Below are 20,336 nucleotides of genomic sequence, written 5' to 3' on the forward strand. Positions count from 1 at the left end.
TCTGGAGTCACGGTAGCAACAACCAAAATGGCGATTCGGTGAGGTTTGGAGTTGTGAAGCTTTGTCCGACCGAAATAAGTCATTCGCAACCATGGCGTCCATTACTGGACTACAGATGGAAAACTGCGGGAAATAATGCGCCTTTGGAAGTATTTTCCAGTGCAAAAATCGTCCTTTTAAAGACTGTTTTGGAAACATCTTCCATCGCAGAAGTGATATCGAGTCGTGCAAATTTACTTCAGTGAAGGGTTTATCCTCTAATCGACGAGTATTTCGCATGACTTCGGCAAGATTTTAAGACAATGTATGGAGAAATGGAGCGTACAACGAGAGATAAAAGTGGCCACTTCGGGAAGTAAGTAAACCTACTTCTAATTAGCTATTTTTAACCCACATGCGAAGGTTGCACAGCACTTAACATGTTTCGAGTCGTGCACCGAACACCCGTGAGCTCATAATCGATATATTTGAAAAAATTTCCTTATCTCCATACATTTTCTTATACGAATTCGCAGCCATTGTGGCCTTGGTGCGCACGCGCAACCGCCATCTTGTCCCTAATTTCTGGCAATGATAATGGTGACCTGAAATTTCATTCTAATTTTTCTTATGACCAATAATTGTTAGTATAACGTTTAGATCGTATTGCGTCATTTCCAAAGTAGGTCATTACTTCCAAATTTGCTTTACATTAAAAATACAAGGTGCTAAGCATTAACCTTTCCACTTAAAATTTTGAGGTAATATGGTCTACTATCTAGCAAAGAATTGCTATAAAGAGCATCTTATCATGGAAGAATAAAAACAGCAATGCTTTCGATGGCATGCAAAATGACTACATTTCGAAAAAAAATACCTGTGCAATTATATCCGTCCCCTTCATATCCTGGTTTACATGTGCAGTTATAGGATCCTTTGGTGTTGTTACAAACCGCATTAGAACTGCAATTGTGAGTTCCTCCTTCACACTCATTGATGTCTGAAATCATATTGACCAATAATTGCAAAAAAATAAGTTTGAACTGTGTGTTTTAGACTTTTCCCCCGTTTTTATCTACAGTGCATGAAATCAAGATGAGGTTACTAGAAGATAGTAACAGTATTAGTAGCAAGACGAAAAAAATGGTGTCGAATCCAAGGTTAAGACGTTCTCTGTCTTTTAAGACATTGACTTATTGTTTTTGTTTCATTTTGTTTTTCTTTGGCTTTTTTTTTTTTTTTCACTTTCACGAATAAACTTGTTAAATTATTATGGTTGGATCCACAGTTCGATGTTTGACATTCATGTTTTTTGTATGTCAACTTATGGGCCCCGTTATGTTCGAAAATCTTATTTAGGTAAGTTTCCCTTAGGGGTTTAATTCCAATTTTACGAAGAGCATTTTTATATGGAACTCTCCCACCCCCCTCGAGAGCTCAATCAAGTGAGCTTCCTAGCAACGAGCCTAGAGGTATAATCAAGGCTCAGGCCATATCACGTTTTCTTGGTTTAGAGTTGAGATGCTCTTAAAGAAAGGCTTTCAATTACGAACTGCTTCTACTCAACAACAAGCTTTAATATTATTCAATTCGAATAACCAAGAAACACATAAGATTACGAACACAAAGAGCAAAAATTTGAGGAAATAGCATTTGAAATTGTATGACAGTTAATAGACCAATTGAAACGAGGGGCTAGCAAAACCTTAAAATGTTCGCTACGCAAACGTTTTGTACACTGTCGTAGGAAATGACAAAGCCCGAGCTTGATTACGATTTACGAAAATATGATTATTTGCATAAAATGAAAGTTTTTTCCAAGAACAACTTACCATGTTCACATTGTGCACCAGTGAAACCAGAAGGGCATAAACACCGATATTTTTTCTCTGTGAATCCGGACTGACAGGTACCGTTGTTTTGGCAACGGGGAGTATCACAAGCACTCTTTGAAAGAACAAAAATCAGGTTTGAATTGTAAGAGAAGAAGTTACGTTAAACCGTCTTGATATAGCGTCAACTACAAACTACAAGATGATGATGATGATGATAAGACAATGGTAATTATTACGATCCTCATGCTAATAATTATTAATAGGGAGCTTAAGCAACGACAACGTCAAAGGCAAGGAAAACGCAAATAGGTTAAATAGGTTGAGATTAGCAAAAAAAAACTTTGCACCTAGATCACGTTTTTAGTACATTTCCCTGCCCTCGTTGCACGACTACCACGTGGAACTTCTTAGTTTCACCTTTTCTACCGGGACGTGATCACAAGACAACGATTCTTTATTTTATTGCTATTATTTATTTTTTTAACTTAGATACAGTCCTTTACAATGCGACTCCAGAAAAACTCACCAACATTTGGTGACCAATTGAACGACGTGCAATAAGAACGATAGATTTTGATACAGCGTGAATTCACTCTTTAAGAGACGTTTTATAGTGTCATCGTCGTTGCTTAAGCTCCTTCCGATGACGAAGATGGTGATCATTGTGATGATGATGAAGATGTCGACAGTGGGATGATGATTGCCTTGAAGATGATGATGATGAAAGAAAAAGAAGACGAGAAAAGAAAAGACAAAAAACTTACAATTGCTCCATGATATAAGCAGCCTTCCCTCTCTTTAAAGTCTGCATCGTGCGCTCGGTGTGTTGAATTGTTCAGTTCACATCGTCTTTCTCTTTGTATCTCATAATTAACACTGACACAGTTTGGTTTGTTGTAACAAAGCAGTTCACAAAGACCCTTATCCGGGACATGTTGGACAATTAAGAATGTGTGACTCTCCAAACATTTGTCAGCAATTAGGAAATAACTCGGAAACGCCAGTACGCGGCAATTACCTGAATTGAAAAAGAAAAAAATTGCATTTAGCAATTCCAGGAGCTCATAAGGTGGCCAATTCTTACCTTTTTTTGCGGCAAAAGACCTTCGATTAAAAGCAACTGTCCTTTATAAACAAGATTGAAGTTCATGGAACGTAATGACCCATATTTTCGGTTATACTCCTTAGCTTCAAGCTATGTTTTATCTGACAATTAATCATGAAACTACCATGTATGTTAATTAAACTTGCTGGGGTTTTCTTGGAATTTCTTCAAACTGGCTTAAAACGGCAATATACATCAAATAATGACAAAAAGGAGATGGAATTAACTTAGTTCTCTAGGTCAATTTCAATTTTCTGTCAATTGGTCGAGCTCTATAAAGAAAACCCCCTTTTTTAGGAAAATACATGCGATAATTCATTTTCAGTTAAAGCAAATTAAAAGGCTGAAAAAAGAAAAACAGGTAGATGGTATTCCCACCTGTCTTGAATAGTGGTAAACTGTCGTGTTTATTGTGAAAATATTTTCCTCGTATGACGCAAATAACAGAATTCTTTGTTTCCCAGCAACTTCCTTCTTGTTAACGAGTTTATAATCCAAGTAATAAACCGTGGTGACAATATCGAAACTCAATTTTATATTTCTTAAAAAATTTCTTCCAATTATCTCCTGTTATTTAACTTTTAAATAGGTTTCCATGTTGTTATTGAGTCCGCTGTCAACTTTATAATTGAACAAAATAGCAAAACTCTGGCACTGGATAGACGACACAGCTACAATAAATCGCATAAAATTGGGAAAACCTTCTCACGGTCTTCTCTGCCTTAAGGACAATAACAAATCCTTGGGAAGTTTCAATTTGTATGAAAAAAGCCAACATTGTAATCGTCTGTTGTTTGCTGAGGAAATGTTTTTCCGTTGACAAGCAAACAGAATTCTTGGTTTCTTAGCATTTTTCTCTTTGTTAATTATGTGCAGCAGGATGTGTTTACCCTTATTTCCTCTTATTCAACATTTATTAGGTTGCCATGTTATTCAGTCAGTCTGTTAGCAGCTCCATGGATTGATTGTAATGAATGAATAAACACATTCTTACATTAAATAGAGTAAAACATAAAATAGATGGCATGATATCGAAAGAATTTCTGAATTCAAAAGACAATTTCTAGAATGGTAATTAACACTGACTCACGCCCAAAGAGGACAAAAATAAATAACCTTTAGCGTGGTATTTCGCTTGTTTTTCGTCCATGAGAACGGTTATATTTATTCTGAAAAAAGGCATTCAGTGAACGTCTTAAACATATTAAATTGACCAAAAAGGAAACAAGGACAGTTGAGTGGAATAAAATTCCCATTATTACGATGACCGTTGGGCTTTAAAAACCCATCAACGTGGTACAACCCATATTACACTAAGCCTTTCTAAAATAAATGTTACAAAGGATAATTTCACCAGTCCATCAATCTGCCGGATTTTACACATAACTGGGACGCTCAATTATGTTCTTGTAACAACGTTCAGTAAGATAAAATTGATGTAGATTTTCAACTTGATTGCGTCTGGCTTCCCTCAATTGCCATCCGCCCGAGATTATTGTTTTATGCTGTTGTTCGCATAAACGAGTTAAAATTGTAAAGAAGGTAACGTCTGGGGATCCTCAAAGGTGGTCATATTCAACGAGGTTTTCGAATACAAGACATTTTCGAGCCAGAAAAAGATTCGTCAACGTAAAAGAGGGGTACAGGGTCGTATTAACGTAGAGTGTTTTAAAATATGGTATGGGTCCAAAGTAAAAATAAAGATAATTAAGAACAGATACTAAGGAATCTTGGGCTTCCGAAGAGAAGTGACAAGAAACGAAAAGAAATAAAAAGGGACTAGAAAAGCTCCTAGCACACTGACATTGTTAGTAGCCTTTTTTTTATTTATTCTTTTTTCTCGCTAATAATAGCCACAGTCTGTTTTCTTTTCTGTAACTAGATTCTTGTAGAGCAATCATTTTGCTGGCGAGCCGACAGACTAAATAAACAAAGAAAGCCTACAAATATGGGGTTAATCGCTAGTAGTTGTAAAAGAGGTTAACAGTGAAAAAATTAAGCCGGTCCCCAACCAAAATTTGTTATTAAGAGAGTTTCGAAAACGCTTGTTCAGAACTTTTTGCGTTTTCTCCCCTCGTTGCTAAAGACATGGTTCTTTATATTAGGGAAAGGTAAGGTCCTTGGAGTCCTATGAGCCTTAAACAATTTTGCAACCACGAAAAATAATTTTGCGGAACTTTTTGCAGGTGAAGTGACTATTTTTGCATATGTCTGTTAGTAAAGAAGAGAAATTAACCGTAAGCCGTACTAAAAGTCATTATAGGCAGTATACTAAAGCAGAAAATTTGGCAGCTACTCTTGTTTAAAGTAGGTCTAGCTAATAATTTTTTTTTATCTTCTTTCAAGAGATAAATGTGTTTTTGTCACTATTTTGACGTGCCAAATATGATTGAAACAACAAGGCGGAAAGAGAAGAACTTACCATCCAAACAGCCGAAGCAAATTCTTAAAGAATGCATGTACAGCATAAAGAAAATACTGTAGTGAAGAACAACACCCATGATCGCTGCCTTGTTCGCAAAACGCAACTCTCCTGAAAAGTCGAGTGCATTAAGTGCGGTTAAGCCACAACGGGGTTGTAACATATATTATACATGTAAACAGTTCCATACCACCTGTCGCATTTTAACATTAACGTCAAAACTTAAATTATTCTTTTTGTTGATGACACAGTTTAACAATCGTTGGAAACATTTTACTGATATTTCACGGTTAATACATACATATGCACAAACAGAGACAATTCCAGATCTATTGAAGATGTAGCTTTTCTAGTGTTAACTGTGCTCTCGTTAATACTGTCTTTAGATTCCTACAACGTTTTTGGTAAACAAAATTTGGCATAAATTAAAGTTGAAAGGTTTTAATGATCTTTAATTTCTCTGTTTCAAAATATCAGGGCCTAGCCGGATGGGCCATTGTCACCAGGCTATCTCAGACTCGCTATGAAACTTTTTTGATATGAAAAATTGGGTAAATTGAAAAAAAAAAAGCATCTATTATTCAAAGATAAGTTAGCAAATTTTAATTATTTTTTTCCACGCAAATGTTTTTAGAACAGAGTAGTTAAACCTTTCACAACTGAACTTAGTAAACCTCAATTAAATCTTAAATTGAGGTGGAAAACAAAACATTGCTATAGATAATGTTTTAATAAATAATGAAAAGATAAGCAGGTGTTGACTGGACGATTCCACACTCTATTTCTAATGCACTAGAACATGATTAGCTCCGTGGATGTCTACTCAATGGTACCAACCATGTATTGCCACAGGCATACCAAGCTTTTAGCTCGGTGCGTTTTACATGGTCCTGTGGCTATACATTCGAGTCCCGCTTTGCGGACATCAGCTTAATACGAACGTTTCGTTATTACGGACAGCTTTCTTTGTTCCTGGACAAAGCCCTTACATTTTAACCCGCTTGATAAGGATACTTAAATCCTTTTTTGTAAGCGTCAGTATGAAAATCGCCGAAACCTTCCCTAACGTATGACTATCTACTGCAGCCTCAATAATTAATTTTAGTTCTGATATTCTGGTCTTGGCTCAGAACCCCTGAGTTTTCATTCTATGTATACGTAATTAGTGACATCCTGTGTAACCTCGGTCCGTCTGTGGCGCTGGGTAATTAGTGAAGACCTGATGCTATCAAGCGTTTTTAACAAAGCCACTGGACTGTATAAAAATAGTGCACACCTGCTCAAGGACTCTGCCCATGCACGCCGTCGTTACCACCTATATATCGCCATAATAGGGTCCTTTTCCCTCTACTTAGAAAAATTCGAGAGTTGTACCCTTCATTCTAAGTTGTACCCTTAAATAAGAAAGGTAATAAACAGGAATCTTGGGTCAGTTTCCATTTTGCAACATCATAGAAAGGGCTATCAACACCCAAATCTATGGAAAGAACGAGAAAACATTAAAACGGTTCAGTTTCAAACGTGAATGACAATATCCAGCCTAACCAAGCTACAGTATCTGTAGAAGTTGCCCATGGTACAACCTGCTATTGTTTATATTCTATGTGAATGATTTGCAAATGTCCTGGAGTTTGCTTTATTGTTACGTGTATGCTGATGACTCTGTTTTATATTGATATATCGCCTTGAAACATATAATATTTCAAAAACTGAATCTAAAACGATTTGAACTCGGACCTGGCAAGTTGTGTTAAAATGAAGAATTCGCAGCAGGCAGTAATGCGAGGCTTAATAGAAATGACTTCACTACTATTTCATTCTTCAAGCACTCTTTCCTTTTTTGGGCATGGTGCTATGAGACAACTTATTCCTAGGCTACCAGTTCTACACAGTAAGGCTGCGCGAATTTCTAAATCAGATCCCGCGTTTCTGAAAGTGACACTTTTTAGTGAAGACTCAACTGGAAGTCTTTACATCGCGCTTAGTTGCTTGCGTCGGTTTATAACCTTTTTATGCAGTCGTGTCACCGTTCTAAATAAGTGTCAATTCTCATAACTGTACTAGATGGAAGCATGATAGCCGACAATCTTTTGCTTTCAGAAAATGGGAACAGTGGATAACTTTAAACATTGTTGCAGATTTATGGGATCGTTTAGAGTTACTTTAAGAGCAACACCCACCATAGTTGTATTTACGCGACTCTTTTCCAAAGCCAAATATAAACTGAAGTAGATACAGTCGAACCCTGTTACTACAGAAAGTGTCCTTAGAAAAAATTTTTAACGTGTCATGTTATTTAAGTAAACAAACAAACTTCTCTTGGTGAACAACTGAAATACTAAAGAAATACTTAAAAAAAACCACACATATTTCTAACGGGCCACCGAGGCCATATAGTCTAGTAAACACGACCACTACATAGCTCATCACCACTACACTACAAAACACACTGGCCCCGTCAAGTCACATGACTCCAGACTTCCCGCGCTAGGAAAGTTAAGTTCCGGATGTACACTATACAATTGCTATTTCTAGTTTCAACGCAGACTACGTCCTTCTGGTTTGCGCTCAGTACTTAATCAAAAACAGTTCTCTGTGTATTAAACTCATTTATTACTTTAAAAAGTCAGCAAATGACGTCTCCACTTCATCTTATCCCGTCTACCGTAGCATTATAAACATTGAAATGCTGACATCCGAGGATAACTTCGTCAGAGGCAAGGATTAATACAGCGCACAGCTGGTTGATAACAAAGTGTTATATAATATATTATCGAGGATAGCTTCCTCCGGTCTGTGAATCTATTGATTGGAGTCAGGAGCTTATGGCTGTTGGAGTAGAAAAAAGTAAACGTTGTCCGCATTAACGGGTGTCCGTATACTATTATGGGTGTTAAAATGGAACGGCTTTGTCCAGGGACAAAGAAAGCTGTCCCGTAAAAACGCAGCATTCGTATTATGCGGATCAAATGTCCCTTTTTTTAAGGAAAACATACGATAATTCGTTTTAAAATTTGTAAAAGCCAAATGAAAAGGCGGAAAACAGGAAGATGCTATTCCCATCTGTCTTAAATAGTGGTAAACTGTCGTGTTTATTGTGAAAATATTTTTCCCTAGTCACACAAATAACAGAATTCTTTGTTTCTTAGCAACTTCCTACTTGTTAACGAGTTTATAATCTAAGGGTTAAACCGCAGTGACAACATCGAAACTCAATTTTATATTTCTTAAAAATTTTCCCACATTTGTCTCCTGTTATTTAACTTTTAAATAGGTTTCCATGTTGTTCATTGAGTCCGCTGGCAACTTTATAATTGAACAATATAGCAACATTCCGGTATTGGAATAGAAGACACAGCTAAAATAAATCCGGCGCATAAAATGGGGAAAACCATTTCAGGTTCTGCTCTGCCTTAAGGACAATAACAAATCCATGGAAAGTTTCAATTTTTATGAAAAGAGCCAACAGTGTGATCGTCCGGTGTTTGCTCAGGAAATGTTTTCCCGTTGACATGCCAACAGAATTCTTTTGTTGTTGCTGTTGTTGTTGTGTTTTTTTTTTTTTTTTTAATTGAATCTTTATAAAGATTCAAACAGAATTCTTGGTTTTTTAGCAATTTTCTCCTTGTTAATTATGTGCAGCAGGATGTGTTTACCCTTATTTCCTCTTATTCAGCATTTATTAAGGGTTGCCATGTCATTAAGTCAGTCTGTTAGCAGCTGCATGATTGAATGAATAAGCAAATTCTTGCTTTAAATAGAATAAAACATGGCTTGAAATAGATGGCTTCTATAGAAAGAATTTCAGAATTTAAAGCACAACTTCTATGATGGCAATTGCAATTAACACTGACTTACGCCCAAAGAGGCATTCAGTGAACGTCTTAAACATATTAAATTGACCACAAAGGGAACAAGGACAGTTGAGTAGAATAAAATTCCCGTTAATACGATGACCGTTAGGCTTTAAAACCATGATCCGAGAACGTGGTAAAACCCATATTATTTTAAGCCTTTCTAAACTATATGTTACAAAGTAGAATTTCACCAGTCTAATTTAATCTGCCGTGCCGGATTTTACACATATGACTCGGACGCTCAATTATGTTCTTGTAACATCTTTCAGTAAGATAAAATTGATGTGGATTGTCAAATTGATTGCGTCATACTTCCCTGTTGTTCGTATTAACGAGGTACAAATGTGAAGAAGGTAACGCCTGGGGATACTCATAAAGGCGGTTATATTGAACGAGGTTTTCGAATAAGGAAATGACAGGACATTTTCTAGCCAGAAAAAGATTCGTCAAGTGGGGAACAGGGTCGTATTAACGCATAGTGTTAATATGGTAGGGGTCCAAAGTAAAAATAAAGATAATTAAGAACAGATACTAAGGAATCTTGAGCTGCAGAGGGGAAGTGAAAAGTTCAACTGACAAGAACTTTAACCGCGGCAGGATTAGCTCAGTCAGTAGTCAAGAGCGCTTGACTGCAGAGTGGGAGGTCGCGGGTTCGGTTTCCGGGGCCGAACCAATACTCAGGGTCTTAAAAATAACTGGGAAATGAAGGTACTCCCTTTGTACTGCAAGCGGCGAGACGTTTCCGTGGCTCGGATGACCACGTAAAATGGCGGTCCCGTCTCCATTAGGAGACGTAAAAATATACTGTCCCCAATAAGCAGTTTCGTGCTAAATACATTGACACTCAAATAAGAAGTGCCTTTTTTAGAAACGAAAAGAAATAAAAAGGGACTAAACGATCCTCGCACGCTGACATTGTTAGCAGCCTTTTTTATTGTTTTTATTTTCTCGCTAATAATAGCCAGATTCTGTTTTCTTTTCTACAGCTAGATTCTTGTAGAGCAATCATTTTGCCGTTGACCAGACGTAACAGGCTAAATAAACAAACAGAGCCCACAAAGATGTGGTTAATCGCTAGTAAATGTAAAAGAGGTTAACAGTGAAAAAAGCCGGTCTCCAACTAAAATTTATCATTCAGAGAGTTTCGAAAACGCTTGTTTAGAACTTTTTGCGTCTTCTTTACTCGTTGCTAATAAATTTGGTTTTTTATATGTGGGAAAGGTACAGTCCTTGGAGTTCTACGAGCCTTAAACAATTTTGCAACCACGGAATTTAATTTTGCGGAACTTTTTGCATGTGAAGTGACTTTTTTGCATATGTCTGTTAACAGTAAAGAAGAGATATTAAACTTAAGCCGTAGAAAAGTCATATTTATGGGCAATACATTAGAGCAGAATATTTTGCAGCTACTCTTGTTTCCAATTTTTAAAGTCAGTCTACTAGTAGCCAATTATATCTTTTTTCAAGAGATAAATGTATTTCTCACTATTTTGTCATCCAATTTTTGAAAATAGCGAGAAATATGATAGAAACAACAAGACGGGAAGAGAAGAACTTACCATCCAAACAGCCGAGGCAAATTCTTAAAGAATGCATGTACAGCATAAAGAAAATACTGTAGTGAAGAACAACACCCATGATCGCTGCCTTGTTCGCGGAACGCAACTCTCCTGAAAAGTCGAGTGCATTAAGTGCGGTTAAGCTACAACGGGGATGTAACTTATACTATACCGGTAAACAGTTTCATACCACCTGTCGCATTTTAACATTAACGTCAAAACTTAAATTATTCTTTTTGTTGATGACATAATTTAACAATCGTTGGAAACATTTTACTGATATTTCACAGTTAACACATGCATATGCACAAACAAAGACAATTCCAGATCTATTGAAGATGTACCTCTTCTAGCGTTAACTGTGCTCTCATTAACACCGTCTTTAGATTCTTACACCGTTCGTGGTAAACAAAATTTGGCATAAATTAATGTTGAAAGGCTTTAATGATCTATTAATAACAACTCTGTTTCAAAATATTAGGGACTAGCCGGATGGGCCATTGTCGCCGGGTAAATTGGGTAAATTTTTAAAAAATAGGATTTATTATTCAAAGATAAGTTAGCAAATTTTAATTATTTTCTTCTATGCTACTGTTTTTACAACAGCGTAGTTAACCCTTTCACAACCGAACTTAATAAACCGCAAATAATATCTCTTAAATTGAGGTTAAAAAAAAACCATTGTTGTAGACAATGCTCTAATAAATAATGGAATGATAAGCAGGTGCTGACTGGATGATTCCTCAGCCTATTCTAATGGACTAGAACATGATTAGCTGAGTGGTTGTCTACTCAATGGGACCAACCACGCATGGCCACAGGCAGACCAAGCTTTTAGCTCGGTACGTTTTACAGGGTCCTGTGGCTATAAATTCGAGCCCCGTTTTGCGGACATCCGCTTCCTTATTACGGACAGCTTTCTTTGACCCTGGACAAAGCCCTTACATTTTAACCCGCTTAATAAGGACACTTAAATCTCTTTTTGTAAGCGTCAGTATAAAAATCGCCGAAACCCTCCCTAACGTATCACTGTCTACTGGCAGCCTCAATAATTAATTTTAGCTCTGATATTCTGGTCAGGCTCAGGACTCCTGAGTTTCCATTCTATGTATACGTTCGGTTCGTCTATGGCGCTGTCTAATTAGTGAAGATCTGATGCTACCAAGCGTTTAGAACTTAAAAAAGCTACTGGACTGTATACAAATAGTGCACATAACTGTTGTGACGATATGTGTCCAGATAGGGAGACTAGCGTACCCGGATTCTCAATGCACTGGGGGTGGGTTGGTTTCCAGTAGGCGCAGGTTGGTATTCCTGTAGTTCTTCCTCAGGATCCGACTCATCACAATCGAGAATGCCCACGATCTGCCTAGCTTTTGCGATGAACTATCGATCAGTGTCAGGTAGATACGTGCACTCGCTTTGGTAGTGGGGGTAGTTTCCGCGTCTGGCCTTTTTGCAGAGGGGACAGGAAATTAGGGCGTGTTCGGAAGCGAGTGGTGGGCTTGGCAGCTTGTGGGAAAAAATCACGAAAATAAAGACCCGCGAAAATAAGTCGTGAAATTATTTTAATGCTCATGTAGAAAATTCAAATCACAGAAAAAAAAATTCTTAACTTGTAATAGCAACAACATATACATGGTGATGTATCGAAAATATAACGTGTTAACTGGTTTTACTTGTAAGCTCCGTTTTGTACCTTTAGTTAGTGAAATAACACCAGTCAAGCTTTCACATTGATTTTCCAGGTTATCTAGAAATTCGGAAACTTTCAGACTCTTTTAAAAATAAAATTAAGTTGAGAACGCTTAAATCGCGAAATTTAATGCCCTTTTTTTCATATTTGCGTGTAAAAATCGCGAAAATAAAACCCCGCGAAATTCTCTCTCGCCAAAATGCGCGAAATTAAGTACTAATAAGGTACCAAAAGAGCTTCATAGTTGGTTAATTACCCGCTTATACCCCGCCTATACCCTGCCTATACCAAACTACCTTGAAATCTTGGTGACAGCCCTGTGCATGTCAGTTGAAATAGGCAATTTCCAAGTTACCCCAATCAACAAATCTTTTAGTGTAAAAGAGTTGGTGAGGAAGGCAAAGTCCAACAACATGATAGTTTGAAAAACAGCAGACCTTAGAGTTATGTCAGAGTGGGGTAGTTATTTGAAAAAGGGGCACATAGTACATTCTTCACATTACTAGTAAACAGGGAAAGTTAAGTGTGTGCTGCAGATACATTTCTTTATCAGTTGCAGGCTTCAACATACTGATAGTATTACCCTGCTCCAGGCTATAAGATAGTCATGTGCAGTTACTGGTTCGATAATGATGCACAAATCACACGTCAGTTTTTCATAACCTTCCTATGCATCTGAGAGCCTGGCAAGGCTATGTTTCCCTGCGAATAGAGGTTTCTCTCTTGCATGGCTTTTAGCATTTACTTAGTCATTCGCCATCTACCCAACAGACAAGCCACGTGAATGACTTCATAAACAGTAGAAGCCATGCAAGAGAGAAACCTCTGCTGGCAGGGTAAGGCTATGTTTTCAGATGTGTCTGACCTCAAATTGTACATGTTTAATACTGCTCATGTATTGTATATGGTATGATATTCAGCTTGGAGGGGTGTTAAGTTGGGGGGAAGCTTATTAATTTTTTTATTACTTTTGGCTTAAAGGGCTACTAAAGCTAGCATTTCTGTTATTTTAGTTTCAAGAATCCGTCCTATATTGTCTTGCAGGTAAAGTTAGTGGACGTGATAAAATGATGGCCGAAATCTATGCCAGGGGTCCTATTGCAAGTGGCATAATGGCCACTTCGAAACTCGAGGCATACGAAGCAGGTATCTACACTGAATATAACCGTTCCCCTATGATCAACCACATTGCATCTGTTGCTAGCTGTGGTGTGGAGAATGGAACAGAGTACTGGATTGTGCGCAACTCCTGGCGTGTCCCGTGGGGGGGAGAAGGTTGGCTGAGGATCGTAACCAGTAGATACAAAGATGGAAAGGGAGACGATTACAACCTGGCAATTGAACAGGATTGCGCATTTGCTGTGCCTACAGTGGAAGAAGACTAAAATAACGAATGATGATAACGAATTTTCCAAGCTTTTTTTTTTTCTAACAAAAACGATCGATCATTTTTGCAGAATATTTAGAGGCATATTTTAGAAAAAAAAAAAAAAAGTTAAGCAGCATTTTTTAGTTATACTTTGGTATCTCACTGTTCAAATCTCATAAGCATGTAAATTGTAGAGTTTCCTTAATAAAATATTAAGCTCAAAGTGTATAAATGACCTGTTTGTTTAAGTGCTTGTACTTTTTTCAAAGAAGTAAATGACTTATGGCCGGGTTTGTTTCCAAAGAATGTTCGTTACGGTGTCATTGGTAACTTGCTAGCAGGATTTAGGGGGCATGATTGAACGCTATGTGACAACCTGCGAGCAAAGCTTTTCTGTCGCACTCGAATCAAACACTTTTCCGTTATTTATCAAGGACCTAAATTTTATAACATCTTAAACACCAACATCGTCAACTCTTCCCCACCCCCCCCCCCCACCCCCTTCTCCCCCTGGCCCTTTCTTCTTTTAAAAAAAGCACTTAAGGCATCTATTTTTAACAAAAGCTATAAAGTTTCCTTAGGCCTCCTCGCCATTGCTTTCTACGCACATTGCCTTCTATCCTGATCCGCACGAATGTGCAGAGTTCCCAAACTTCAAGACCTTGACACAAGACCAAGTTTCTTTGATTATTGGAAAGGCAGCCAATAAATCTTGTCCTTTAGATCCTGCACCTGCATCTGTGGTTCTACAGGTTCTTGATGTGCTGTTACCGATAATCACCTGTATGATCAACATGTCGTATGAATCTGGTCAGTTCGCAGAGGAATGGAGGTAGGCACTCGTATTACCCACGTTAAAGAAGTCTGGCTTTCACATTACGTATACAAAAACTTTCGCCCAGTAAGCAATCTCCCGTATGTCTCTAAGTTATCTGAAAGAGCAGCTGCTGATCAATTGATTGATCAGCTACAGTCGTCCCACAGTCGGCTTACATGCAAGAAACACGATAGTACTGAATCAGCGCTTTTAAAAGTGAAGAACGATATCTTATTGAATATGGATGCGCAGAAGGTGATCTTGCTGGTTCTTTTAGATCTCAGCGCAGCTTTCGATACTGTACGCCACGACATCTTACTGGATCGGTTAAGGTCAAGACTTGGTGTGACTGACCAGGCACTCAATTGGTTTACATCGTACCTCTCCGACCGTACAAAGCGTGTTTCAGTTAATGAAGGGCTGTCAGATACTTTTCCGCTCGCGTAAGGGGTGCCGCAAGGGTCATCCCTTGGCCCGCTTCTGTTAACGGTATATACCAGCGAACTATTCGATATAGTGGGTCGACTCTTGCCAAGCGTGCACTCTTACGCCAACATTAATGACACGCAGCTGTACTTGGCGTTCAGTCCAGACGTGCAGGGTGATGACGCTAGTGCGGTAAAGGCTATATGTGATTGCATCTTGGATTTAAGAAAGTGGATGATTAGAGATCGACTTATGTTACATGATGATAAGACTGAGTTTTTGCTCCTTGATACCAAGCAACAGCTAGATAAGGTTGACATTAATCGTATTACTGTTGGTGAGTCTGTTGTGAACCCAAAGCCGGTTGTCAGAAATTTAGGTTCCTGGTTTGATTCTCAGCTTAGTATGTCTACTTATATTAGCAAGCTCTGTAACTCAGCTTTTTTTCATCTACATAACATCAGTCGTATTCGCAAGTTCCTAAGCCCCTTGGAAACTAAGTCCTTGGTACATGCATTCTTTACTTCTCGCGTTGACTACTGCAATAGCCTTTTGTATGGTCTACCTGCCTCGCAACTTAACAAGGTTCAGCGTGTTTAAAACACTGCAGCAAGGCTTGTTTGCTGCACTCCGCGCTTCAGCCATATTACACCATTGATGTATGAGCTACATTGGCTTCCGTTAAGGCAGCGCATTCATTTTAAGATTTTGTTATTTGCATTTGAGGATGTCCATGGTACAGCCCCTACATACACTAAACATCACGTACCTCTGGCATAAAGGCCTCCTGCCAAAGCTGTTCTCAAACTATTTTCAATATGCCAGTAATGTCCACAAATACAATACCAGATATGCATCGAAACAGAATCTTTACGTAAAAAAAGTGCGAACTAATACGGGGAAACAAACAATCGGATATGCTGCATGTACCATCTGGGACAAAATTCCCATAACTCTTAAAGAACTAAACACATACCAATTCCAAAAACAACTGAAACCTTATTTGCTGTCAGAACAACATAGTTAACATAACTTAAGCATATACACTTTCTTTCTTAATACATTGTATTTTCAAACTGCTTCTTTAGAAATAAATTCTATCTCAATTCTCTAAAACTTTAAATTCTGGAGAACTGGCTAGAAAATCTTAGGATTATTTCAGCTCCAGGCCTTATTAAGTACAAATAAATATATATTTTTTCTCTTTCACGTGAGTATGTAATTAATTAAGTACAAGGTGAATAAAGGTATTGTTGTTGTGTTGTTGTTGTTATATTCAGAACTTAGTTTCTTTGAAATCGCAAGGCACATATAACCTCAGATCGTCAAGTGGGATTTTGCTAGGATCGTCAACATTTAGAACTAAGGTCACACTAGGCGATAGGTCGCTGCGCCCAAGTCATGGAATGCTCTTCCGCGTGAGCTTCGCGATATTCCAAACTTGCATACTTTTAGGAGCAATCTTAAGACGTATCTTTTTAAGTTTGCTTATGGTTGAATGAATTTTAATTGTTACATATCGATATTTTAGATTTTTATGGCGGAAGTGTATATATTTTTATTGTTTTGCTTATTGTAAATAGGTTTGTAGTTTGTAGTGCGCATTTGATCATTTTTATGAATACCTGCGCAATAGAAGTGATTAAATTATTATTATTATTTTTTGTAATTGTATTTAATATTTGCTTCTTACACACATAACATAAACATAGATTCTTAAATACAGAAGAAATACTCTTAATAAAAAAAGAAACAAAATTAATTAACAAATTGATAGTAAGGTTGCTCCGTTAAATTTTCCCCGTTCCCTTAATAATTGAAATTTATTTTTCAATATAAAGTTCTTTTTAACATGATAAATATACTCTACAATAGATGGTTTTGAACTTTTGTATTTGCAACTAAAGATAGAGTGATTTTACTTGAACCGCGAAACAGATACTAACAAATAGTGCCAAATAGCAAGAGGTGAATAAAAGAGGACAATGATATTATAGTGCATAATAGTGCGTAGTATTCTACTACCTATTTCACGGGTCAAGTAAAATCATTGTAAAACCTAGCCAAGAGTAGAAAATGACTAACTAAAATATCTTCTCCTTCTTTCCCTGTAAGACCTAAACATTTACTTGTTTTTCTAAAGCGCCAGAGGCTTCCATCAAATCAACTGACACTAAGAAATCGCTGCCATTAACCCAAAAACCTCTTGTCACGGGACAATCCCAAAAGAATCTTGGGTTCCTTGGCAAAAGCAACAGAGATCGGTATCTACAGCTTGAATCTTAAATAAAAATACATTGGTCGTAATTCTTCTGTGAAGGAATTTAAGAAACTTTCAAAGTTTCGTGCTTAAAGTATATTTCACACTAGATAATAGATAAATGGAATCCCAGTCGAAATTCTCCTCATCTTTGAATTCAAAATCTCTTTTCCATTTTTTTGGCTTTTCATAGGAAGAGTACGTTTCTTATTAACGAACGTCTTATAAGCTAGTTGGCTTGGGTTATTGTAAGAGACTAGCTTTGCGAGCAACTTTTCAGAATTTTTATCGTCTGGTGGGGTGAGTTTAAGAGCTCATTAAATGGCCGAAGCCTGACTCCATAATATTCTAAAAAGGAAACATTAGGGCAGAATTCTTTCCTAAAACAGCTGTATTCCAGAAATTTGGAATCACATGTCAAAACATCATCAGTATTGTGTACTCCTGCATCAAACCATTTCTTATTAAAGATAGTCTTGCCTGCGATTCTAATCTTAGAGAGTTGTACCATATTCCTTCTGCGCTAAACTCTGCTAAGGATGCAAAGGAGTCTCTGTAATTTAGATCAGTCAACAGCTCAATAAGTTCCTGCAGAAAATTTTCTTTTACAGCAAGGCTCTTTGCATCTTTTCGAGACAAATTGCCAGTAAAACCCAGCTTTCCCGCAAATTTAGACAGATGCAAGTCTAAAAAGCATTTCCACTTAAAGTGGCAATTGTCAAAAATATTAAATGTACTTAATGAGTATCCATGTTAAATTCTATAATGCTTAACATCTTCAAACCTCAATCTCGATAGTCCTATTTCAATTCGTTTAATTTTGTCTCCCTCGTTATCCCGAAAAAAATTAAAAAGGAGGACATTTGTTTGTGTTATGAATTTTGGACACGAAGCTATTGACTACATGACATAGACCATTTGAGATGCGGCTCAGTAAAGCCTTGACAACTGCAATGAGTTTACCAATTAAAGTTAGACTTTTATGGTGTCAATTGTTCAAAACGTTCTCCACATTTCTGATTCTCTCCTCGTAATTTATTCTGAGACCTTCTTGTTGATCCACACAAAACCAAACCCCCGGAGCTTTATCTTAACCATTTGCCCATGCTAGCTTTTTTTCGGGGCAGAAGATTTGATCAAAACCCCTTAAAGAACCAATCCAAAGAACTTTTTGGCAATTAACTTTTAACCCCGAAACCTCCCCAAACCTTTCTAGCATGTAAAGGGAGTCCTAAAGCGATGCCTGCAAAAACCGAGAATAAAAGTGGTGTCATCTGCAAACTGGCTTAACTTACATACAGTACTTCCAACTGATATTCCCTTAATCTGAAAATCTTTGCGAACAGCAGTAGTCAAAATTTCGGTATACATTTAATGTATATGGAGAAAGAGGGCAACCCTGTCTAACACCTCGCCCAAATTCAAAGAAAGAACCTGACCATCCGTTATTTATAACACAGCTCTGGATATCGCAGTAGAAAATATTAAAAATCCAATTGACGAAAGAAGGGCTGAAGCCAAAGGAGATTAATGTTTGCGGAACCAAAGACCTTTAGATGGTATCGAACGCTTTTTCAAAATCGACAAAAAGAAACATTCCGGGAATGTAAAATCGGTATATGCGATAACATTGTAAATGAAGCAGGTATTTTCTGTGACGGACCGGCCTTTCAAAAACCGCCCGGTGATTGTCGATTAAGGCTGGAAGCACAGTTTTGAGCCCGGATGCAGCTGCTTTTGATGCAATTTTGTAATCAGAATTTAATAGAGGTAAGGGTCTCCAATTTTTCAATTCGTCAAGCGCTTTGTTTCTTGGGGATCAAAGAGATAATGCCTCTTCTTTGAGTTAAGCTAACTTCTCCTTTTGGTAGCTTCTGTTTTAGAGAGCTTACAAGGTAGCGGGAGATGTCGTTAAAATTCAGCAGGAAGGCCGTCCGTTCCTGGTGATTTGCCGGATGCCATTTGTTTCACCGCTGTAAAGAAGTCCTTCACATTTTAGTTTATCATCATCACTAAGTCTCGGAAGATTCTCATCGGAAAATAGGTTTCCTATTCCGCCTCTAAATTCATGCTAGTAGAAGTTTTAGAGGCGTAAATAGAACCGAAGAAGGAATTGCATTCCTCTAAGATGTCTGAATCATTATTGCCCCAGCAGGGATTTCGCCCAGAAGGCGAAATCCCGAGGAGGCACTCTAGTAACTCGCGCGTATATTAAGGAAAGTACTTACAGTTAAAATATACAGTCATACAGTCTAGAAAAAATCTCGATTTGCTTGAACAGGGGCCGCGAAGTATCGGTAGGTAATGATGACGTTTCTATTGTTTGCGCCCGCGAGTATGAAATGGTTAGGATGACGTAAAGACAGAACATCCCCAAGGGACCGCTCAGGTAGATTTTGTGACATTTATTGTGCAGTCATACTTCGACACTCTTTCGCGTTACGTGTTATCAGTGACATTCCGTGGCGCAGTTGTTTCAGTGAAAGTTATGGACCAAAATTTTAACGATACTCGTTAAGCGCAGAAGAAGTTATAAGGTGCGTATAACTGTGTATATATAAACACTTGGAGAGTTTGCCTGACACGAGTTCACAAATCTTTCATTGGAAACCTTGCCAGACACTCTTTCTCTCTCTTTGACCGGAATAAGACTCAGCCCAAAAACAAGAAAGACCAGTGAACAACGGCTAGCTTCTCACTAGCAGAACGATGGACGATTACAGAAATTCGCCGACAATCAAATTCTATGCTGACTTATTCCCTGCTCACAGATGTCCTTCCGCTATTAAGTTTAAAATAAGACTAGAATGCGCGAGTGTGAATTGATCAAACGCCCTTTTAATTTCTAAGGCTTCCTTTCCGGCAAATAAAATGAACTGAATGTAAAAAGTGAAAGGGAAATAGCGAAAAATTCAACTTCTAATTGAATCTTTTCTTATGGTTTAGAATAAACTATTCTCGAAACTGAGAATGTTATGATCAAAGCTTTGTAAATCGATCTGAAACTGTGC

At 37.6% G+C, this 20,336-nt stretch overlaps 1 protein-coding gene and 1 pseudogene across 1 annotated transcript in view; one reads left to right on the forward strand and one right to left on the reverse strand.

Moving 5' to 3' along the window:
- The window catches only part of LOC140935676 (uncharacterized), a 49,807-nt gene extending 44,386 nt beyond the window's left edge, over positions 1-5,421 (reverse strand). Inside the window, exon 1 of the mRNA XM_073385248.1 lies at positions 5,342-5,421. Within this exon, the coding sequence (XP_073241349.1) occupies positions 5,342-5,420 (79 nt within the window). The 5' untranslated portion in view covers position 5,421. The remainder of the gene's footprint in view (positions 1-5,341) is intronic.
- A 6,690-nt stretch (positions 5,422-12,111) lies between these two features.
- LOC140934127 (cathepsin Z pseudogene) lies at positions 12,112-13,838 on the forward strand (annotated as a pseudogene).
- The last annotated feature ends 6,498 nt before the right edge of the window (positions 13,839-20,336 follow it).

This window comes from Porites lutea, chromosome 4 (genome assembly GCF_958299795.1).
Source record: "Porites lutea chromosome 4, jaPorLute2.1, whole genome shotgun sequence".
Classification (NCBI taxonomy): Eukaryota; Metazoa; Cnidaria; class Anthozoa; order Scleractinia; family Poritidae; genus Porites; species Porites lutea.